General features: G+C 42.3%; 1 protein-coding gene across 2 annotated transcripts in view; it reads right to left on the bottom strand.

Moving 5' to 3' along the window:
• Positions 1–210: 210 nt before the first annotated feature.
• The window catches only part of WIPI1 (WD repeat domain, phosphoinositide interacting 1), a 412,373-nt gene continuing 387,302 nt past the window's right edge, over positions 211–25,281 (bottom strand). Inside the window, exons 12-13 of one of the 2 annotated variants that reach the window (XM_078654292.1) lie at positions 10,450–10,550; positions 211–651 (exon numbers count right to left, since the gene is read on the bottom strand). In XM_078654292.1, coding sequence (XP_078510418.1) covers positions 604–651; positions 10,450–10,550 — 149 coding nt within the window. In that variant the 3' untranslated portion in view covers positions 211–603. Of the gene's footprint in view, positions 652–8,514; positions 8,893–9,428; positions 10,551–25,281 lie in introns of those variants that run through there. The other variant, XR_013598783.1, reaches the window with a different exon arrangement.

The following is a 25,281-nucleotide window of genomic DNA, read 5'->3' as shown; positions in this document are numbered from 1 at the left end:
TATCAATACACCCATAGAAATGTGTATTAAACTAAAGGAGATTGTCATGCGCGGGGTTGGTCATTTAAGAAGATTGAAGAACTCGAGGCCATATACATCACTGTTTGTCCATGGAGGCAACTCGTAAACCACAGAACTTCACAAATTTTCAGTCCGCAGCAAAATCTTTCATATCCCCTTCAAAAAGGAAGGAAGCGTAAAGAAAAGAGCTCCATTATCTAGAGACATTTTTATTTTTTTTCCAGTATAACAACCTATAGACGTTAGGTTTGCAATAGTAAACAATACACATTTATAATGCACTTCAATATATTTTTAGACTTTCCTATAAGTACATCTGTACAAGTTAAACGGCATAAATAAAAATAACAAGCATATAAAATATTAAGTTAAATACAAATAAAGATGTGAATGGGTTAGAATTGGTTCTGAATGGTAAGTATAAGTCCATATACTATATAATGTATTAATGCACAACCCATTTACGGTTCAAAGTTTAAAAGGAATGGTGCACTTTGAGAACATTTGCCTTTTGGCTCACAAAAACGGTCAGTCCAAATTCCTTGTTAAAGCAACATCCAGGATCCGAAAGTTTCCTTCTCGTCACGATGGCTCCCCTTTGGACTTCCGATTTCTGCGGCACAAATTTATCTACCAAAATCAAAACAAAACCACCTTATTCTTCCCAACAGGAAACAATGGGTAGGATGTGTTTTACAGGTTTAATGCATATGTCAAACGTCAGCCAGCATCAAGAGATGCATCGTGAGAACAATAGTGGGTCCTTCATGCTTGAAGTCATAGAAACACTTATCCAAGTAGCTGGTTAGCTGTTTGCATCCAGTAATCCAGAACATAGTTGCTACAACTAGACTTTTGCTATAAACAATGCACAGAAAAATAAAAGGTTCCTTTCACTGGTAGTTTTTTGCCCTCTACTTTCAGCGCATAAGTGTCAACTTACAATGTTTATGTACAGTTTCTTTAGACTAAGTGGATCATTGAGACCTCCACAGGTCCCATTTAAAATTGCCAAAAGTGCATCTTCAGACATCGCAGAAGCACTTTTGACCCCCCAAAAAAGTAACAAGCCTTCAATGCACGTCAGCATCGCTGAGCAGTGAACAATTATTTTGGTTTTCAAAGACAAACCAGCAAAGCAGAGAACAATGACTCTGGTGTGCTTTGAGTTTTTTTCCCCAAACGTGGGGGACCGGGGCTTCAAGTCGGCCAGGTCCCTCTGGGTTTAAGATCTTGTAGTAATTGTAAGCGAACATTAAAACTGGACTTTACTGGGCCCTATAATTATGTCCTTAACTTTACAAACAAAAACAAATAAAGTAGCACACGTTAAGGCAGAGGTCTTCAAACTGAAGGGGCGCAGCCCGCCCCCCTTCCTGGGGGTCTTTGACTGTATTCCAAGAAGGGCGCAAATGCCTGCATTTACTTGTAAATTTAAGTTAGCCTGGAAGCACGTTTTCAGGCTGTTTTGATTTACTTGTAGTTGAAGAGTAAAAAAACAAAGTGTGGTGCTGTAATACTTAGTACCGTGGTGGCACGTAAGTGAGTGTGGAGACAGGCCCAAGGATGTGGGTTAAAAAACCCAAATATTCTACATTTTGTTGTTGTTTTCACCTTCAGTTAACTGCATGTGAAATAACTGGCAAATACCTTAAATGAAAACGAATGCAAGTTTAACCAATGGATGGTGAATATACTCTTTTCCGTTATGAAAGCTCAGTTGGTTAATGTGATCATTTGTGTGTGTGTGCGACCAGAGTCACACAATTGAATCCCGGTTGGTGCAGTGAGGAGTGACTTGTATATCTATAGTGCTACGATGTCCGAACCTGGGGCGAGCAGAAAGTAGTATGAGTGTCATTACTTTAAAATATTAGCTATTATTGAGTATAAAATAGGCTGCCGTAAAATATTGGGGCAGATTAACAAGCCCCTTGCGCCACTTTTGCGTCAAATTTAACATGGGAAAAGTGACGCAAAAGTGGCGCAAGGGGCTTGTGAATCTGCCCCATAGTGTTTAAGATGTAACAAGGGCTTTAAAAATATACACTTTTGTAATAAGTAACCAGATTGTACCTAGTGCAAACATTTTTAAAATATCCAATAAAAGGACATGCTAGAGACCTCCGCCGATACCACCTTAATACTAATTCTCAAAAGGAATATTTTTCATCATGAACCTTTTAGTGACTATTTCAATGAAAGTCGATACTGGCTCCAAAGCAGCCATAATATTAGGAGATTAACCAATTTCATACATTCCCATTTCTTTCAGGTAGTAAGCACTCTGGTGAGATAGCATGTTTCTTCTATAACTCTCGATCCGAATTTCGGCTTCTCATCACAGGAGCCCTTCCAACCAGCCCTACTATGAAAACTCCTAAAAATGGGGTGCGGTCCATTCCCTTGCTAGAGTTTGGGCCCAAGAAGGTCACCTTGCTGCATGTGGAACAAGGCTCAAGCAACAGGGTGGTGGTGGGGTTGCTAGATATAAATTAAAAGAAAAATAATGGCAGAGAGCAGCAGAAAGGCTGCTTGGACTTCAAGCCTATGTATGACGGCCTCAAGGAATGAACAGAGTAGATAGACGGCTTCGTGGAGCTGTAGATGTCCTTGGTTATGCAGAATAACATCTGTTTTTACTACTTTTCCTTTGTTTCATTAGGGGACGAGTGCATACTTCCTGTACCATTATGTCTTTGGGCCTTGGAGATATGGCCCAAAGAAGAGGAAAACTGAAGCATAGTGGCCATCAGAGATATGGGATTGAGAGGGATGGCAGAGACAGCCTTTTTCGAAAGGCAGTAGCTATCATTAGTAAAGCAAGTGTAGTTGCACTGGGGCCCTGGTTGAAAGGCCTGCTGGATCGTAATAATGAATGGTTTAATATAAAAATGGGGCATGGGGGCTCATTTTCCAAAAAGCAGGGGGCAAAATGCAGGAGCTCGTTTATTTTTGGAAAGGAAAGTCAGTTTGTTTCAAGATTGAAGTGATGGCCTGCATTTGAGTGGAAGGGGTGAAAAAACAGAAGAGAAGATAGCCTGCATTACAGGACCGCAGCTATCATTAGTGCAGCAGCTGCAGTTGCAGTGTGGCCCAAGAGTGTAAGGCTCTTTGAACCCCAATTATGGGTAGGAGAGTGTTTGCTCAATTCTGTTTTTGTTTGCTGCATTTGCTCGATTATGTCATACATTTAGTGTGGATTATGAGCAACAGGCAGGAGCCCCTGAAATGATCTCCTAATCCCAGCCCCCACGATCAGCCATTGTTATCTCACTCCCTCAATTTTTGCCATAAAGTTTTGAGGGGGGGGCGACTTCATAACATTTTGTGGGGGTGGGCTTCATAACATTTTACTTAGGGGGGGCAAAATGCAAAAAGGTTTGAAGACCTCTCCATTAAGGTAATCCAAGTCAGCAAATTAGTTCCAGTTTTTATTTCAACGTTTTATTTAGTCTTCCATTCTCTAAGAGTGTATGTTATGGTTCTGTAGTTTTGTCTGCAGAACATTACTCTTGTATAGTGCATATTTTGAAATGAGATGCTTAGGCACGATTGATGCTTGGAGTTGAGGCTGAATACAGTGTAAGTTTCACACAGTAGCTGTCACTAGGCTAAAGAGGTATTCAGAATACGTGGTCATCCAATCCTTGGACTCCCTGTAGAGCACACAGAGCAATGTTCATGTATGCCAGCTGCAACTGTGATTTTGTGCAAATGTAGATAAACAGTGATCAAAATATTGAAAAAGTAAAAGAAAACGCTAACGAGTGGGTCTGTCTATGTTTGGGGTGTTAAGGTGAAAGAGATAGAAGGAAATACATACATGAGAAAGTGAACAGACAGTGCTGAAAAGGAAAGAGATGAAATATGAGATATGTAGATGGACGAATTCAGAAAGACGTAAAGAGAAAAAGGGTGTAAGTGTGTAACGTAGACTGCAGAGGACTGTGGATTGAAGGAAACAACAGGTGTGACTGAGGCGCTCTGAGGACCACTACCCCTCTACAGACCTCAGTAATGTTTAATTCCCAGCCTCATAATTTCAGAATTGAAACATTTTCAATATTGTTTTCAACAAAATCATTGTTGTTGCTCATTTATCTTATTCAGCTAAAAGTGGTTAACAAAGCAGTAGTCCTGGCTTGTTTTAGGTGTATGTCGTTGTTTGTGTTCTATATCTGGACGCAATAACTGAGAGCACAGTAAAGCAGCTTGGCAGAACAATATGGAAAGCATAGATGTTTAGTTTGTGTTTAAGCCACTCCCTAAATTACTTATGCCATGCTCCTTTTGGAGACCCTCCACTTTTTCCATCCCACTTAAAGCCCTGTGGGGGATATTTCAATATTCTTTGTGTCTGGAGCTGCCGTGGTATGCACGAGCATCTCCTTCATGTAAAAGGTTGATGAGAATTCAATAAAAAGGTGCAATTGACGCTGTTGCTTGGGACGAAGGGTGCTTCCAATGGCCGAGCTAGCTGAGGGTTCACCATCAGAAACGTTTAGCTCCCTCATCTCTGATGTGCCAGGAGAAGTGAGGACTGGCCAAATGTGACATCTTCTGATTTTCAGCAGATGTCCTGTTACCACCTGCTGTAAATATGGTCCTACATGTACAGTGAGCTATAAGGATAGTCAATAAAGTTCCATGAGAGAGACAGCCATGTAAATGTTGTAAACACAACAAATAAAATCATGATCTACAGTAGTTTCAGGCTAAAACCTGTGGTTTGGTTTACTATGTCTCTTTAGGACTTAGGATAATAAAGTTTCATTTTGCTGACCATGCTACAGAATCATATAGATAAGACAATAGTTTGATTTGGGTTGTGTAAGACAACAGTTTGACCAGCAGTGGCTCCTCTGCTTAGGTGGAGGAGCGTCCCCCCACCGTGCTTTGAAGCAGTGAAATAGAAAAAATAAAATAACTAAAGTTATTATCATTTTATTTTTTGCATTCCCATTGCTGGTAGGACTGGGCTGGGCACCTTGACCTAGAGGGAGGAGTGGGTTTTGATGCACCATAGGTGCACATGGCTGTTTGACCGGCCGTTTCCAGCCAGCCAGTCAGTCATGCGCACTTTAGGCATGTTCTCCACCTAGACTGTAATGCAACCTGGGTGGAGAACAAGCAAAATCCCCAGACTATGTCTGAGCGCTGAACCAAGGTGCTCAGACCAATCACTACGCTGCTATAAGCAGTGCTGTGATTGGCTGGGGGCGTCTGGAAGCCTGGGTGCTTCCTGATCCTGGTTCCTAGTGGAGAGACGGCAGCTAGCGATGATCAGGTACGTTTTTTTTTTCCCTACCCCGCCCCTGTCCCTACCAGCCACCACTGAGTTTGACCTAGGTCGTGTAAGACAATCGTTAGACCTAGATTGTGCAAGACATAGTTTTACCTAGGTCGTCAAAAAACACTGCTAATCAGAAACTAGGCATATTAACTCAACATATAGTGGGAATCTAGTGATACAAACAGATGTGCACTTTAACCAGAGGCCTCGATTACGATGAGTCTTGCATAACTGCATCATTATTTATCGTACACAATAGATAACAATACCTTGGTGGTCCTTAATTATTGGAATTGTTAAATAATGGTAATTATGCATGTTACCTAAAATCTGCATGCCTGTATACTTAGCCGGCATTCCCTACCCTCAAATATTACTGGTTCAAACTGCCAAAATTTACTTGGGGAATATTGCAGGGGTATGTGGAATTCTGCAGAAATCATAATTCGGATATGAACAGTACCAAGTAAGATACTTATCAGAATTGTCTGGAGCACTCATAACTAAGGCCCTGGCTGAAACCACTTATATTTCTAAGTCACAGGTACCAGTGTCGATTAAAAAAAAGCTCAGTGCTGTATTCTGTTCTGTATTTAGACTACACTAGTCTCACTGGTAATCTTTGATAACAGAACACTTGATTCTTGGAATATTATGACTAAAATGCCACATTACAGTTTTGTAAAGGACCACAGACCAGGTAAGAATCAGTATAGCCTTTGCCCAACAATTCAAAGATCTATTGGGAGTAATACTAACTACCGTGCTGGACTGTTATCTCAGATAGGAAGGGTTACTTGTCAGCTGGGCCACTGGGATTATACAGCAGGGAGCAACCAATCAGGACGGATACAACGACAAAAATAGCCCTTTACTTTTTAATCAATCAATCAATCATACATTTATGGAGCACTGCAAATCACCCGTGAGGGCTCGAAATGTTGTCAATATCCATGAAATCTATGCCACAGAACCATAATCTCATATCAACAGAAACAAGAATAAACCACAATTTTTTCTGTTATGCAAATGCCAGCGACTTCGATCGAGATAAGTTGGGCAATGTTTCCAAGAAGTTTCCCAGTTGAACTTAAACTCACCTTACCCTTCAGCAAATTCTAAGTCAACTGCTCCAACCTCTCCTCACACAGGTACAAGGAGATGAGAGCTGGTAGTGTCGTGGAGAGCCGACAGTGCTTGTAACAGGGAACATCTCTCGGTTAGGGGGCTACAGGAAGGAACGACTCGGAGCTAGGAGTCTGAAAGTGGCCAACTCAAGAGTGAGGTCCTATAGCAGGGGCAGCTCAAGCATGGCCTGGTGGGATGATGATACTCCTACAGGGAATTTTGGTTAGAGATACTTTGGCTGGGAGGTGATGGGGCGTTTAAGTGGTTGTCCCCTATTCCTTGCTCCAACCTTAGAAGATCCAGTCCGCCCTCTGCCCTGAGTTGACATTCACTGCAGTTAGAATGTTGTCCCTAAGCTGAGAAGGGATGGTAATCCTACCATGCCTTTCTTTTTAAAACTTCATAAATCACACAAAGTTAAAATAAAAAGCACTGGCAAAGCCAATAGGTCTTGCCTTTGTGATCTATTGGCTTTGACAATGGTTTTTAGTCATGTTGCACAGCATCCATGATGCAGTGCAGAGTGAATAAAGTAAAACAAATAAAGTACGTGGCCACCTGTGTCATTTTGTACTGCAGCAACAAATGATGGATGAGAGGCTGAATAAATCAAACATTCTCCCCCATTCAAGAGGTGTGAGTTAAATCCATTGTTCTTTGGCTTACTAAGTTGCAGCACTGTGTCACTTTGTAGGAAATGACATGGGTGTTATTTTTATTTTTTGAGTAACCAATCAGAGTTGAATCGGTAACTAAAAAGAAAAGAAAACACAAAAAGTTTTTTTTCTTTAAAACAGGTGGGATGAGCGTAAGCAACATGTCGCAGTGTTGGGAAAACGTTGAAAAAACAGGGCAGGGTAAACCGTGAGCAACATGGGGGAAGGTGCTAGGGTACATTGAATCAATCTGGAGGGGATGCAAAAGCAATGGGTGAGGGGCTGAGTGAAAGCAGCAGTGGGTTAGGAGAAAGCAACACTGAGGGCGCAGGTGGGGGGAAGCAAGAGGGAGGGAACGAGGAGAAGTCGGGCAATAGAGAGCAACACAGTGCATGGGCAGAGACATACACAAGGGAGATGGCTTGAATACACATGCACTCTAATGGAGTCCTTCACTCAATATTAAAAAAAAAAGTAGTGCAGTGGAAGCAACTATACCAGCCAGCCAAAGAAACTGTACAGAGGAAATTCACCATGGGAGGGAGAAACACAAGGTTGACAAATACGAAGCAGGCAAATGTGAGTGACAAGTAAAGTCAACCAAGTATGAGCAATGGGTGGGCTCCAGCCCAATCTATGTTCTTGGTAAGCCACTACATACCTCACAGGCTTAACCTAAAAGTTATGAGTTGCCAACTCCTTTAATTTTCACTTGCCCGCTACTGCTACTGGAAGGAGGTAGAGTCACAGGGAAGACAAGCCATTTGCTCCTGCTCCCAAGGTCCTGTGCTGCACCACAGATACTGGTGGGACCCTGGGAATGTGGTGAGAGTGCAGGGATACTTTGCAGGGCTGTAGCAGGTAGGTAGAGGTGGTGGGAAATGCAGCACACAGCCCCTGCAGTAGCTCTGAGTTTGGCCACCAACCATCGGAAACCAGTGCCCCTGCTGTGCATCAGGCAGGTCTCAGAGCCCCTTGATCTGGGGCAGCTCAGTTGCTGCAGCCCCAGCATTTTCCAGTTTATTTGTGCCTCTCAACCAACTTCCTCTTTCAGCTGCTCCTGCAACTAATCTCCATGACATGAAAAAATGGCTGCTCTTCACTGTTTTCAGCTGAGAAGGATTTAGGCCACTTATGAGAGAAGGCATTACCTTTATTAATTTAGTTATTTAAGGACATACGCAGTTATTTTTGTATTCCAATATCAAAACATATTGGAGCTTATGGAACTGGATTTTTGAATCTTGTTGACCAGAGTCAGAAACGGGCCACAGTTTTAGCAAAGCAACACAAATGTTGATGATTTGATGATTGATTGCAGTAGCTGTAGCAAACCCATTACAAAGGCACTGTAGTCTCACCATTCACAACACATCCATTGATGTTTTAGATACATGGAAATCCTGTGTTTCATTTTCTTTTTTTTGCTTCCACAAATCAGACATGCAGGGCCAGTGTTACATTAAGACAAGTGTGTGCTACTGCCTTGCAACACCACCACAATGGGCCAGAAGTGGATGCCAGATTGCAATCCATTGCGTACAATGGCCTAATAACTTGAGAAAAGGGCGTGTCCAAGCAACAAAACATACTTTTTCCCAAGGTCTTCAAAAATTCTCGCACAAGAGTTGCGACCTTGTAAAATCACTGAGAGAGAGAGATTCATTGAGCCAATAATTAAAGACAAAACAGATGGCGATCCATCACTACAGTTTTAGTAGGCAATTGGATAGGCAGTTAGGGCATAAACTAAACTAGCTTTTCAAGGACACAGGGGCATATTACCAACAACTAGCGATAATTTTTGTCTCTAACTTGTTTAGAGACAAAAATTATCGCCGCACATCGGCGATTTTTATTGCAGATAAACCTTGCTATTAGCAAGGTTTATCGCAAATGCGATAAAAAACGGCCGCAATGCATGAATATCGCTGAAAAGTCAGCGATATTCATGCATTATCGAGCAAATGCTCTTAGCCATGTTATCCACCTCCCATTGGATAACATGGTGAAGAACTGCTCAGGGCAGGTGTTAGCTTTTGGAGATATTCGCGCTTAGCGCGAATATCTCCAAAAGTTGGTAATAGGAGATAGCGATGTTAGCGACTGTTTCCAGTCGCTAACATCTTGGCACGCCCACTTTGCATGTCATTAGTGATAAATATCACTGACATGCAAAGCGGGGCCCAAGATGGTCGCTATCTCCTATTAGCTGTCACTAACTGGTGTTAGCGACAGCTTGGTAATAGGGAGATAATTTTATCTCTGCTTTCTTGGCTTTTAAAGCCAAAAAAGCGGAGATAAACCCCCTTGATAATATGCCCCACAGTCTCTTGGAACAGTCCACCTAGGGGGAGTCTTCACTATACCCCTGATCATGTACCCTCTACCTCTGATGAATGTTCCAATGGCCGACAAATCACTGCAGGCTTTCATTTACCATCTGCTTTACTAAACCCCGATGATTGAAATGGATAAAAAATGTTTTTTTTACTTCAAACTTACCATTTCAAAGATGTGTAAATAACAAGTGCTAATGTTATCCGATTTAATGCAACTCAAATGTTCTAACCTTGGAGAGTAGGAAGGCTCAATTTGCCTAGCAGAGATTCGAACTAATGACCGACAGATCACAGAAGATGTCAGCAGTAAGTGTTTAAGACACTAGGATATTTTGCCCCCTTCAAGTAGGTAAAATATGCAACAGAAATGATGTGTCTTGCCAAAGAGAAAGAATACACATCAAAAGGTAGAATGTCCTTTTAGTTGAATAAAACAAATTACGAAAGTAAAGGTGAAATGAAACCTAAAGCGGAAATTTATACAAGTCAGATACATTCTAAATTAGGATAACAGAAAATAATAGTTCTGGGACAGAAAATAACAGTTCTGGGACCGAAAGTTGTTCCCAAAACACAAGCCTGTGCTATACACTCCCTTTCTAGCATCTTTGACCCAGAAGGGTCGTGTGATCTTTTCAGGGAATGGTCATGAAGAAAATTAGCCACTATAACTAACCAAAGCGTACAATACACTGAAATTTAAACAATCACAGGGAACAAAACAAGCAGCATGCCGGGATTTATGTGGCACGTCCTCAGAGAGCACTGTGCTTGATTGTAATATCATTATGTTACCACTAGGGTAATCGTTAGCTTGGCAACCATCGGCTTGAGGACTCAACCCTTGGCACATAACACTGATAGCAAATACTGCCTGGATTCTGCAGATGTGGCGTTTGTCGTGAGCTGCTGTGGTTGTTTGAAACCTCCATCTATTCTGTAAGAGTTTAAATCTCCTTGTTGGTAAAAGGGCTGCTCTGTGGTTTTAACGACTCTGAATGCTCACAGGTGGGAACTCATTCTCATCATCCAGACGCACAGGTCCAACTGCAAACTCGTGCTCAGGGATCACCTCTCCCCGCAACGTCCCTCCATCTTCGGAGTAGCCTGGAAATGTACAAGCAGACAGCAAGAGATTCAGGATGAAAAGATAGCCAATGCAGAATTAATATTGAAACAAACAAAAAAAAGCAATCGGTTTTTAGGTTTCGCCTGCACAGCGCTTGAGCTGTGCTTGTGAAATTTCTTCTATTAACGTATCTTAAAAGGAGGCTTTTATCAGTAACTGGGGCCAAATTACTGTGTTCACTCGCTTTTGTGTGAAACTTTTTTATTTTGTTAACTTCCTCTGGCTGCAAGCATTTACGATACTTCTACTAAAGCTGTTCACACTGTTTAAGCCCCATTAACTGTCAAGATAAAGTAAAGTAAAGTCCACATTTGTAAAGCGCACAATCACCCGTAAGGGTCTCTAGGCGCTGCGGGGCCGTTGGAAAGATTAAGCGAGCTATTGCCCAGAGTCACATGGTGCTGGGCTAACCTGCCGCCGGAGCCGGGGATCGAACCGTGGTCCCCAGATTCCAGCGTCAGTCGCCCTGGCCGCGGCGCCACACCTCAGTTCTCTTCCCATGGAAAAGGCAGACAGTATTGCTTGCTTTTTATTACTTAGTTGTGTAAAGTAGATGCTTTAGCCTTAGAACATTTGTGAAATTTCCAATTATTGCAATACCGTTATTTCCAATTTGTAGGTATTATCGGATTGATTTTTTCAACTTAATTTGTTTGGTCATTATGATCAAATTCTAAATATTGTAATAAATATTGCACATTATAAATAAAGTTAATATTCAAGAGCTATGCTATATTTAACTAAAAGCAGGCACCCGTAAGTGCTGTTACATTGCAGACAACAGGATCATGATTTGAATGGTGCAGCAGGTGCTGTAGCACCAGACGCAGAAGTTATCAGAACTCCTCTAAACGCATAATATTGTTATATTTCACTACTAAACAGGCAGTCGCAATTGCAGTTACCTTACAGTTAAAAGGGACTTGGTTTTGAATGGTGGAGCAAGTGCAGTGGCACTAGGACCAAAACCTCTAGGCAACCCACTACACACTTAAAAATGCTATATTTTACTACTAAATAAGCAATCACAAGTGCAGTTACCTTGCAGACAACAGGGTAATGATTTGAATAGTGCAGCATTTGCAGTGGCATCGGGCTCAAAAGTTGTCAAAACTCCTCTAAACACATATTATTGCTATATTTTATTACTATACAGGCAGTAACAATTTCAGTCACCTTGCAGTTAAAAGGGGCTTGATTTAAATGGTGCAGTAAGTGCAGAGGCACTGGGCTCAAAAGTTGTCAAAACTCCTCTAAACACATATTATTGCTATATTTTATTACTATACAGGCTGTAACAATTGCAGTCACCTTGCAGTTAAAAGGGGCTTGATTTAAATGGTGCAGCAAGTGCAGTGGCACCTGGGCTAAAAGTTGTCATAACTCTTCCTAAACACCAAATATTACTACATTTTGCTACTAAACAGGCTGTCACAGGTGCAGTTATCTTGCAGGCAACAGGGTCATTATTTGAATGGTGTCGCAGGTGCAGTGGCACTAGGTTCCAAAGTTATCAGAACCCCTTTAAACACCTAATATGGCTATATTTTACAACAAAAGAGGTAGTCACAAGTGCAGTTATCTAGCAAGCGAAAGTGTTTTGATTTCTATAGTACAAAAGAGCTCCAGGCACCCACCAAACCCCGATTATTGTTATATATATATATATTTTTTTTAGAACCTTTATTGTCACTTCAAGTAAATACAAGTATGGGCCTACAACCACCCCAGCCGGCCGCTAGTCAAGTCGTAAGTACAGCAAATCAATGTAGAAAAATACAGCAGCCCGAAAATCAGGGTCTAAGAAGTGTCCAGGGTATAACTTGTAAGCAAGCGTACTGTGCGAGATTCAGGATTGGAGAAGGTTCATTTTACAATAAAGAAAAACTCAGAATCAATGCCATACGGTCATACATGGTCCTACAATAGCAAGCATGAAACAGGAAATCCGCAAATAGTGCAAATACGTTTGAAGTATTGGGGGTAAGGCACACGAATCAGGATAAATGTAAAAACAAACACGTTACGTAGCAAAGCTGCACACCACCCCTCAAGACGAAACATACTGTAGGAAACACGAAAAACGACGACACCAAAAAGGAAGAAAGACAAAGGGCCATAGAAACAAAGAAAGGACAAATTAACAAACCCCATCCTCCTACCCCCCACCCTGCACCCCTGCAGAAGGCTACGGCCTATCCCCCCCCCCAGCAGCGTGCCTGTCGCCCTAAATAAGAGACCCGAAATATAGAAAAAGAGAAAAAGAAGAAAAAGAGGAAAAAACGTGGGGAAGGGCCATCGATCTGGCCACCCGGCCCCCCCGCCACCACCCCGCACAGTAAACATCCTAAAAGCAAGATCAGAATAGCCATGGCAGACAGTAAGCACCGATAGCACAATCAATAACATCCCCGCTGAGTGTCCCCCAAATCACAGTCAGCCAACAATAAGTTCCACCATGACCTAAATGGTCTCACCCATGGCCTTTCCTATCAGTAGTACCAACATACGTCCACTTATCAATCGGCATACAGAGCAGCGTGGAGGGTCCAAGTGAGCGGGCGGACCGGGCAGTGTTGTTATTCCATGGGACTTCAGCCACCAAAACCCAGCCGAGTATGTATGGCGGAAATCCGTCTGTGTCAGTATCGACCCCGAAAACATCCTCCAGTCCGAACACAGTCTCACCAGCCAGGGAAAGAGAGTCACACCATCCGGTAAGCGCTGAAACGCCGCCGGGGCAGCCCACACCATAGATCGACGTTGTTTCCCCAGCCGCCGAATAGATAAGTGCCCCGACGAGTCACTCACATGTACAACAGATCTGTCCAAAGCGATCTCATGAACCGGGTCTTCCAGCGTCTCCACGAACATAGGCGTAGCTGGAGCACTCATCACTGACGCAGAGGCGGGCACATCGGCGCTTCCAGGAGATCGAACTATGCCCGTGTGGAACGGTGGGACAACAATGGCGGCCATCCTTCTTCCCAGATCCCGGGCGTCCCGGATCAGGGTCGTATGCAGGGTTGTTAGCGCAGCCAGTATATCTCTGGACGTGGGCTCTGTCTCGTGTCGCCAGACCCCAGGACTCTCCCGCACAGCAGCTTCTCTGCCTGGATGTGGGCTGCGTAAAAGGGTGCCGTCCGCCATCTTAGCTGATCTGGCCTCGTCCTTCTCCACCTCACCTCGGGACCGGGCCCCACACCAGGGCGCAACAGGAGTCACCACGAGGACCCCGAAAGTCAAGGCAGGCTTCCCAGCTAAGGGTCACCAAAAGGCTAAACAAAATCTCCGCCGCTCCCTGGGAGCCGCCCGCCGATTCCGGGAGAAGTCATTAGTCATGCCCGGACACAACACTGGAAAGGGGGCCAAGTATCGTGCACTCCCCTCGACCCTGCTTCACCGCACATCCCACAAGGCACTCCACTAGATGGACTGGGTCGGCACTGTCGCCATCGGCCCATCAGATCTCCGGTGCCCTCCGGCCGACTCCTCACCCCCACCAGAGGCCGCTGTTGTCGCAGTCGCGGCCGGCCACTCTCCTCACTCGACACCCCGGTCCCAGCTCCGTGAAGGCCGCAAAACAGTCGGGGACATTTCCACGGGTCTGCCGCATGTAAAAGCCTCAGGAGCAAACGGTCAGTGAAAGTTGTCCTTCGCCTACTTAAATATGCCGTTATGGCTCAGGATAGTTGCCAGGATGTATGCGCGGGGTAAGAAGGCTCACGGAGCCGAGCGTCTATGCAGCCATCTCCTATTGTTATATTTTTTAACTAAACAGGCAGTCAAAAAAGCAGTTATTTTTCAGGCACTAATGTCATGATTTGAATGGTGCAGTAGGTGCAGTGTGACTGGGCCAAAAAGTTGTCAGAACTTCTCAAAACATCTAATCTTGCTATATTTTACTACTAACCAGGCAGTTGAAAGGGGCTTGATTTAAATGGTGCAGCAGGTGCTGTGGCACCGGGGCCAAAAGTTGTCATAACTCCGGTAAACAACAAATATTGCTATGTTTTATACTAAATGGGCAGTCACAACTGCAGTTACATTGCAGGCAACAGGGTCAAGATTTAAATAGTGCAGCAGATGCAGTGGCACCAGGAACAAAGGTTGTCAGAACACCTCTAAGCACATAACACTGCTATATTTGACAACTAAACAGGCAGTCACAATTGCAGTTACCTTGCAGTTAAAAGGGACTTGATTTGAATGGTGCAGCAGGTGCAGTGGCACTGTGGCCAAAAGCGCCGGAGACCCCACTAAACACAAATTAATGCTAAATGTTGCTACTAAACAAGACAGTCACAAGTGCAGTTATCTAGCAGGCAACAGGGATATGATTTAAATGGTGCAACAGGTGTGGTAGCACCCGGAGCAAAAGTTCCAGGCACCCAACTAAACGCCTAATATTGCTATATTTTATTACTAAGCAGGCAGTTACAAGTGCAGTTACTTTGCAGGCAACTGAGTCATGATTTGAATGGTGCAGCAAGTGCAGTGGCACCAGGACCAAAAGTTCCAGGCATTTAACTAAACACCGATTACTGCTATATTTTATAACTAAACAGGCAGTCAGGGGTGCAGTTATCTTTCGGGCCCTAGGGTCATGATTTGAATGATGTAGAAGGTGGCAGCAGCACCCGGCGCAAAAAGTTGTCAGAACTCCTCTAAACACCTAATATTGCTATATTTTACTACTAAACAGGCAGTCACAGTTACCTTGTAGTTGAAAGGGACTTGATTTAAATGGTGCAGCAGGCGCAGCGACACTGGGGTCAAATGTTGTCATAACTCCAGTAAACACCAAATATTGCTATAATTAACCACTAAATAAGGAGGCACAAGTGCAGTTACCTTGCAGGCACTAGGGTCATAATTTAAATGGTGTAGGAGGGGCAGTGACACCAGGTCCAAAGCTCTATGAACCCCTCTAAACACCAAATATTGCAATATTTTATGACTAAACAGGCAGTCACAAGCGCAGTTATCTAGCAGGCACTAGGGTCATGATTTTAATTGTGCTGCAGGTACAGTGACACTGAGGCCAAAAGTTTTCATAACTCCTCTAAACACCAAATACTGCTATATTTTACTACTAGACAGGCAGTCACAAATGCAGTTATCTTTCATGCACTAGAGCATGATTTGAATGGTGCAGCAAGTGCAGTGGTACTGGGCCTAAAATTTATCAGACCTCATCTAAACACATATTATTGCTATTAGATCAAATAATTCTATTATTTCCCTCTTACATTTAATTTTTCAAAATGTTGCTTACCTGCTCTATACCACTAGTAATATATTGCATTTTTCTACATAAACAAGTTATACTTTAACAGACTTTCTGTAACTTATATTCTATATCTACTCAGCAAGCTACAACATACAGCAAAAAACAGCTTGTTATTAACCACAGAGCGAAACCTAATGCATTTACCAATGCTTGTTTCTCTTATGACAGCACCAGTTACTTCGCATTGGAGAAGTCTGGAAAAGTTTTCTAACTACCCAAGAGAAACTTAAACTCACCTGGCCCTTCATTCAGGAAATCCTAAGTCAGCTTCTACAACCTCTCCTCACACAGATACAAGGTGCAGGGAGAGGAGACCAGACACTTTGGGTGGTGACAGAGGCAGGAGACAGGGGCCAGAGAAGAAGATATTCCTTTAGGGCATTTCACATGGTGGGCCTTTGTCTCGAAGGGTGGAGGCTTGGAGCAAGGGATGAGGGACTGCCACTAAGAGGCAGCAGTTGCCTTCGGCCCGGGGTTGTCCTTCACTGCAGGGGGAGTGGGTTCTCACTACTGAGAAGTGGGCTGATAATCCTGCATTGCCTTTCTTTTTAAAACGTTGTTAGGTTTACACTTCACAAAGCACACAAAGTTACAAAACATAATGGAGTTGTTTGTGAGTTGCCCAACTTTGCACATCAATAGAAATAATTCAATACTTTCAAGGTCTGTCACTGTACCAATCATTCATCTACAGCAGCAAATATATTTATTTGTGAAATAGAAATTGTGCTCTTGGTAGAAAGACATGTGTGCTACGGAAGATGTATTGACTATTGTTACACTACAACTTAGAAGAAAACATTCACAAAATCGGTGTCAACACACAGACTTACAGATTTGAGTATTTTACCAGCAGCCATAAGGCCCAACACCTTTTTCAGAATTCCCTTGCCACCAAGATGAGGCCATCAGAATGTATCTATAGACAGAAGACATTCAACTAAATGGTGAATCTATAAATACTCGGACATTTTTGGGCACTAATGGAGATAATGGAGTTGGGAACAGGACCATCATGCGCATCTTCTCGGTTTGGTGACGTGTACATGTGGATGTTGAATAGGGTATTACGGATTGAGCCGCACGTTGCACCCTCACTTGTTTCTCGACATTTATTCTGGTACACTGCTCAATTTACTTTCCTGTGGAATTTGCAGTTTTCTCTGATTCTCCTCTGTTTTAGTCCACAGTGGAAGGGAGAACCACTAACTCCGTGGAAGAGAAACAAAGAAGAGTTTCTGATGAATGTTGTAGTTGTTGATAAAATGCCTCGAATATAGAAAATGAATTCTGCTACATTGCTTGGATTCTGAAGGAAAGTTGTGTACTCACTGCAATTTTGGGACCATTGTCGCTGACATGGAGACAGATCAGCTGGAGGTAAACACTCAGGAAAGGATTTGGAGGTGAGCGCTGTAGTACTACTTAATGAAAGGATTATCACTGCAAAAGCCACAAACCTGCTTGAAAACTTAATGCGGAAAACTAAGAGTTAAATGATGGATGCAGTGTACTGTGTTTATATCTATCAAACAGGAGAAGTGATGGGACTCATTCAAGTGACTGCAGATAAGAAGCAGTAGGGCCTCGGGTCTGGACCAGAATGTGGCTTTTGCTTCTTGGAGTGTTGGGTTGTCCCTTTAATATATAGAGCGTGGCAGAGCGAGGCATAGAATGTTCCAATTATGCCTCTCACGGGTTCCAGTCCAGGAGATCAGTTACGACCGGTGTCCTGGATGGAAGCCGTGCTGTCTGGCTCTTGCCTGTTTCTTTTACCTGCTTTTCAATAAACGCCTTTAACCCCTTCCATGCGGATGACGGCCCCCGGCCGTCATGCATCACGGTGGGCGTGTGCTGATGACGGCTGGGGGCCGTCATGATCCCGCCCACTCTTCAAAACGGCCGCACAGTGCGAAAATTCGCCGCGCATGCAAGGGGTTAACTATACAACGTTGTAGCGTCATTACAATTGGCGAAGCTGGAAGAGAACCTACGCGATTAACAGCAGAGTTCGTCTTTTTGGAGAAAAAAAGAAGACAGAAGAAAAGAAAGAGGATTCATCTTTCAAACAACGGAATCCTACACCGTCTCTGCTGGAACAAGTTTCAACGGAACCTCCCTGGAGTGCTTAGCTTTTAAATATATTGGTAAGAAAGCTTACTTTGGGTCGAGGACCGTTTGAGAACTGCCTTCGGACGCATAATTCGAGCGGCGGCAGTATTCCATGGCGTGCGCCCTCCCTCTAGCTCCGTGAACTGAGTGACGGAAGCAGTCTTCCTTTGCATGCGCATTCCTCTGTGGTCTGAGTGACGTAGGAGCGATCGCCATTAGTGTGATGTCATCGCACAGGGTCACGCAGCGTGACCTTGCGTAGTAGATATTTTGGATTCGAAGGAAGTTGATCCAGGAAGTTATTGGATCGTTTTTTGTTCGTGAGGGAATACTCATCGGAGTTTCCTTTGGAATTTATTTTACATAAAAAAATATATTTATATACATTAAAGGAAAGTGCAATCTTTGAGAGGCAAATATAGAAATCAAAGGTAACATAAGGAAACAGGTGAGGTTGTCGGCGCTCGACCATAAGCAGTTAATTTGTTTTTTATTTTTAAATGACAGCGTATATTTACACTATTTTATTGTGCAAAATAGTATTGGGAAATAACTTTTTTTCGACTGACAAAAACGTACAAGCACCGTTATTGAAGAAAAAAAAAATAGACATTTAACTTTCAGTATTTCTATTCATGGAACAAGGTGATCACGAAGTAGTACAAGTTATGGCTCAACAAAGTTTTACAGTTAGCCCTCCACATTAATTTTGGGGAACTGGAACCCAACGAAGTATGAAATGGTTGGAGTGGAAGGATTAGTTCGTAAATTATATTGAAGCAGTGGATGAGGCGGGTAAGATGAAACCTGATCAGAAGAAAAGACTGTTACTTCATTCCTTGGGGCCTGTAGGTGTAAAAACGTATTATCACATGCCTAAAATTGTTTGTGGTGAAGATGGTAACGTATTTGATGCAGCTTTGAAAGACCGTGATAAATACTTTGCACCTAAAGTATGCATTGGGGTGGTACATCATAAGTTTTTTCAAAGGAAACAGAACAAACAGGAATTGGTGGACGATTGGGTGGATGACCTTAAGAAGTTAGATATTGACTGTAAATTTGGAGATTTACATGACAACTTAATACGTGATCAACTTGTTATGCATAATAATAATTCAACTATCCAAGATCGCTTATGGGTCAATGGTGATGCGCCATTGGAGAACATTTTAGCTATTTTGAGGAAGGCAGAAATGTCTGGAAGATGTGCCATTGTGCTTAAAGAATCGGAAAAAGATTCTGGGGAATAAAATTCAGGATGCGTGTTCAGAATACACAACACAGGTAAAAACCAGCATCAACAGACATTGAGTCGAGGTCAAAGTCAACTACAAAGGAACTTATGGAAAGAGAGAAAACTCGAAGTGAGAAGATGTTACCGTTGCGATATGAAAAGAACATATGGCTTACAGCAAATACTGCAATACAAAAGGGGATGATGGACGGAGCGTTTGAGCAAATCAAACACTCACCCCCAGTCAACTGATCTGGGTTTAATCCATCACCATTCTTTAGCCCACTCAGCCACCCCATTTCAGACATGGCTATATGCAAATCAGTCTGACCCTGTGCCTCATGGGAACAGTCCAGCCCGAACTGCCAAGCCATGTCTTCCATGGACCGGACTGGACTGTTCCCATGAGGCACAGGGTCAGAGCTGATTTGCATATAGCCAGTGTCTAACCCAGGGTGGTGTGGGGTGCAAAAGAACGATGGATTTAGACCCAGATCCTTGTACTGGGGTGAATGTATGACATTGTTCTACATTCTGTCCATCAACTGTGTTTTTTGCAATTTACAGCAAATACTGCCCTGCACTTAGGAAAAAGTGTGGAATTTGTGGGTTGGTTGGTCATTTTAGCAAAATGTGCAGGAGGGGAATAGTAATGTTAAGTATGTATGTGATGAGACAGAAGGTACAGATGTGGTTATTGAGAATGAACAAGGATGAGTAAAAAGTTTGCAAGGAAATTTTGTTTTGAATATAAGAGAAGACTCCTTAAAAGGGAAACCTATATATCAAATGTCTATTGGTGGAGTACAAGTGAACATGTTTGCTGATTCGGGTTCACTGTATACTATCGTGAATGAAGAAGTGTGGAACAGAGAATTTGTTAAAAAAAGTGGGCACCAATTATTTCCAACTGATGTTAACCCTGTGAGTTTCACGTGTGAGAGGATCAATGTGTTAGGATTTAGATGGTTTACATTCCTTTTTAAAGGGAGGTCATCCAGGGGGAAGTTGTATGTGGCAAAAAATGGTCCATCTGTACTTGGCTAGATGGACCAGAAGAATTTACATATCATTTTGGACCCTAATAGTGAAGAAAAAGTGTTGATATTGGATAAAACTACTAAATTAGAAGATGTTTTGGTAAAAAAATTCACTACTGTGTTTGGGAAAGATCTAGGAGCACTCAGGGGTTTTGAGCACAATATTGTACTCAAAAAGGACGCAGAACCTAAGATACATAAAGTTAGACCTATTCCGTTATTAATAAGAGAAGAAGTTAGAAAGTTTAATGGAAAAAGGTATGATTGAGGAGGTGGAAGGTTCGGAGTGGATTTCTCCGGTAGTGGTTGCACGCAAGAGCAATGGAAAAATCTGTTTATGCATGGACTTGTGCCACCTAAATAATAATATTGTCATTGAGAAATTTCTACTCCCAAAGATTAATTAAATAGTCTCATCTCTTAAGGGAGCAACCTAGTTTCCAACCATTGACTTATCGGCAGCATATCACCAGGTTATACTCACGCCAGAGTCCAAAAAGGTCACTGCTTTTATTACCCCATTTGGATGCTACCAGTTTAGGCGCATGCCGTTCGGCCTTGCCTCAGCTGCTGCGGTTTTTCATCAGCTGATGCATAGGCTCTTTGGTAAGATGAAAGGAGTGAGTTTCTTTCAAGATGACATATTAATTGCCACTAAGAGCAAAGGAGAGCATGATCATCTTTTGAATGAAGTATTTGAAGTGTTACAAAAAGTTGGGTTGACAGTTGAACTTAGCAAATGTAAGTTTGCTCAGAGAAGTGTGTCGTATTTAGGTCATGTCATTAAAGAAGATGGTGTCAAACCCAAGCCATCTTTGGTCAATGCTATTATGGGTTCACCTGCTCCTACTACGAAGAATGAAGTAAGATCCTTCTTAGGCGTGGCTGAATATTGCGCAAACTTTATTCCGCTAGCAAAGTGTTTAACATACGTTCACTTATCAAGAAAAATGTCAAGTTTGAATTGTCAAAGGATTGTGAGGCAGAATTTTCTATTATCAAAAAATGACTTATGAAAAGTATGTACTTTGAGTAGTTTTGATCCTAACTCAGAATGTTTTGTCACTACTGATGCGAGTGATAAGGGACTTGGTGCTGTTCTTTCGCAGAAGTGGAGTGATGGTAGTGAAAGAATAATTGTATTTGCATCCAGAGCCTTATCTTCTACTGAGAGCAAGTGCCCTATTATTGAGAGGGAGGCACAAGTGTGTGCTTGGGCCTTAGAACATTTTCGTGCCTTTGTGTGGAGTAAGTTGTTTACTATTCGCACTGACCATAGACCACTGGTGAAAGTTCTAACCACTAAGGACAGTATTGGAGCCTCTGCCAGGTTAGACAGAATCTCCATGAGTATGAAGGAATTTGTGTACAAAATTATTTGTGTACCTGGTAAAAACAATGTCATCGCTGACTGCCTGTCGAGGTTACCTGCACATTTGGAAGAATGTGTAGATGACCCATGGGGTGATTATAGAATTGCCTTTATATATGACTCTGGTACATCTGCCATTTCTAAAGATGACAGGTTAGAGGAACAGAGTAAGGACAAAAATGTACAAGCTGTTTTAGAACACATCTGTAATGGCTGGCCGAAGAAGGATAGCTTATCTGAGGAGTCAAAACCTTTTTGGGAGGTTAGAATGGAATGGTCTATGGACAAGGATTTGTGTTTGAGAGGTCACAGAGTAGTTCCACTAAATCATTGAGAAATAAAGTGGTATCCTTATGCCACGAAGGTCATTTTGGTGTGATAAGGACGAAATTGGTGGTCAAAGGTATATTTTAGTGGCCAGGAATTGACAAAGATGTGGAGAGATTTGTAAGATAATGTTCAATTTGTTGCTCGGTGGACAAATCTTTAAAAACGCTAAGGCCTCCTATGTGCGGAAATGAAATACCTAATCTTCAGTGGAAAGTTGTGGCAGTGGACATTTTTGGACCTGTTGGTGAAGACAAGGAATATGTATAACGTTTATTATTATGTAGTTAGTTAAAACCATTATAATATTCCATAACATAAAATATATTACATATTGCCTTCACGGATTATTAAAAAAGATCAGATATAAACGAGTAATATCAAGTTTATGAAACATTTTGCAATTTTACGAGTTCCCCTAGTGTTGCGACATAATTATTTCTTCAGTTTCTCAAAATGGGTTAAAACTTTGATTATATAACAAATTAATTGTGGGTCCTTTGAGTCTATACTCATTAATATTGCTGATCTGCAGGTACGAATGCATTTTTGATGAAACTTTCTCTTAAGTAAATCCTGGCGGCTACGCCCTAGGCCTGGGCAGATACATAGCAGGTGCATAAAATCCTGTATTGCTGCTCCACATAAATCGCAATCTTTTCGGCTTGGGGTCCTCCAGATCGGTTGATCAGCATTGGACGGCAATTTCCCCATGCGCAGCTCCATATACTTAGTTTTCAGATGCGGCGGGAATGTTAAGGCCAAATATGCTGCTGGCTCAGACCTCGTATATGCGTGTAAGACCATCCTTGCGTGCGCACGTCAGCTTAAGATTGCTTTATCTTCAAGTAATGAGTGAGCTTTTGCAGCTTTTTTTATGATCATCTGAAAAGATGTCCATGGCAGCTTCCTTTGCCAGAGGGCCTCCATGTTAGTTATTTTCAGTGAGGAATTAAAGTACTTTGCATAGTATGATTTGGGATCATTTTGCAGAGCTTTCCAGAGTACAGAGTTAATATCTAGATCCCGATTCAGCCATATTTTGCACCAAAATTTGATTGTCTCATACCTTTTGTGTATTTCTTGTTGTTGTAATCCAAACTCAAGGCGTACTTGGGCTGGCGAGGCATCACATGGCAGATGGAATAGTAGACTCGTGTTTGTATTTTGTCTAATAATGGCGCACTTTTCCCGTGATGAACCACACTTCCATATGCAATAGTCGGTAGTAGTTTTGCTTTCATGACAGCAAGAAGTGGGACGAACGATGGGCCTTTTAGTCGTTTTAGAATACTGCAAACAGCAAACAGTAGAGCAGTTCCCTTCTTTTCAATTGTTTCCTGATGCGTAGCAAAAGAAAACCTTCGGTCCAAATATATACCCAAATATTTGTAGCTATCAACTTCTTCCAACTTGGTGTTGTCAATTTTAAATTTTTGCTGTTTCGGTCGACAATTTGTTATAATCATGACCTTTGTCTTTTTTGTATTTATTTCCATTAGATTTGCTTTGGTGTAATCGGCTAACTCATAAATTGACCGTTGCAATTCAACTTGCGTATGACTTAAAAGTACAACATCATCTGCATAGGACAAGTGTGTCAGTGGTAGTGTACCCAACCGTGGTGGGTGAGAATTGACCCTGTCTATCCTTGGAGTTAAGTCAGCCATAAATAAGTTGAAAAGGTACGGGGCCAATACACAGCCTTGTTTTAGCCCTTCATTAGTGAAGATCCTCCGTGTGAGCCTCTGACCATCCACAATCTTAACCTGCATCCAGGTGTTTAGTGTAGAGATCAATGATTGAATTTAGAAGTATGTCCGGTAAGCCCTGATGCTTGAGTTTGGCCCATAATATGTGTTGATTAACGCGGTCGCAGGCCGCTTTCAAATCCACAAAAAATAGGTGGAGTGCCTGTCGCTGTCTTAGGCTTTTATCGGCAATTAGCCCTATCGCTAATATATTCTATATTGTTCCTGTGCCGCGTCAGAAGCCCGACTGATTCATGGGATTTTTTTCTTGTTTTCATCGGACCAGTTAATCAAGTCCGTTAGAATCATGGATGCATAATATTTAGCCTCTGCATCTATCAACGCAATCAGGCAATAATTTGCAGGATCTGTGCGATCTCCAGCTTTATATATTGGGTTAGTAATTGCACCTCTCCAGCTTTCTGGGATTCTACTAGTGGTGCTGATCGTGTGGAACAGACTACCCATCTTGCGGGCCCAAAAAATTGGGGTCCTGTTTATAGATTGCTTGCGGCACACCGTTCGGACCCGGTGCACTATCAAGCCAGCTTTATTTTATAATCTGTAGAATTTTTTTGGTTTCAGCACAGGGTGCTGTCAACTGAAATGCTTCTACTTTTTGCTTTTCATTTATCTTCGTCACGACTGCGGGCGGACGGTTTAGAATATTAATTGAGAATGTTGAGATTAAATGCTGAACCCATGCGTACTCAGTAACGCAGGACATGTTGATAGTTGTAAAATTTCTGTTCATGGAATTCACCAGGCCCCAGAATGCTCTAGCATCGAATCTTTTTGCATTATATAACAATTTCGTCCAAAAGTTATTTTCTTCAGTTTTTTTATCAATCCAAATTTGTTTTTTGTATTTCCTTTTTAAAAGGCGTACTTCATCCCATACTTTGGAGCGCGGACTCTGACGTTGAGCCTTTCACAAGGCCTTTCTTAAGTGCTTTCTCAAGCTTTGTGATGTTTGACTCAGGTTACTGTTATATTTTCGATTTTTAGTTGTACGTTTGGTGGATACTCCTGCTTCGGTTAGTTTTTCCAGAAAAGCGGTCCATGTTTCTGTGACCGTTTTATTTTCAGGCTCCACAGATATCATTACATTTTTGGCTTTTAGAGCAATATCCGGTAGAGTGCTACAAGATCACCTTAAACGTTTCAAATTAATTGTTGATATTTCCCCATCAACGACTGGGGCTTCTCGATGTTTAAACAATGTTATTTTAAGTTCAATATGTTGAGCTGAGTGATCACTATCGACTGAGCATTCAATTTGAAAGCTGGTTATTTGCCTAACAAGTGGAAGAGTTACTATTGTATAGTCCAGAGTTGAGCTCGAACGGGGGGCAATATAGGTACACTTGGCAGGTCTATCTTGTTTTATTCTTCTGTTTAAGGCACGCATTCCCAGATGTTCAAGTTCTCGGATCAATTGCTGGCCTGTTTTATCTTTACGGTTTTGTTCATGAAACAGCTGTGTTTCTACAGCCCAGATTTCGTGTGCTACGAGAATGTTATCTTCTTCTTCTTCTTGAGGATGAAATAAATTTGCATTAAAATCTCCTGCGAGG

Source organism: Lissotriton helveticus, chromosome 7 (genome assembly GCF_964261635.1).
Source record: "Lissotriton helveticus chromosome 7, aLisHel1.1, whole genome shotgun sequence".
Lineage (NCBI taxonomy): Eukaryota > Metazoa > Chordata > Amphibia > Caudata > Salamandridae > Lissotriton > Lissotriton helveticus.
The sequence above is the reverse complement of the archived record's forward strand: the minus strand, read 5'-3'. Positions and strand labels throughout refer to the sequence as shown.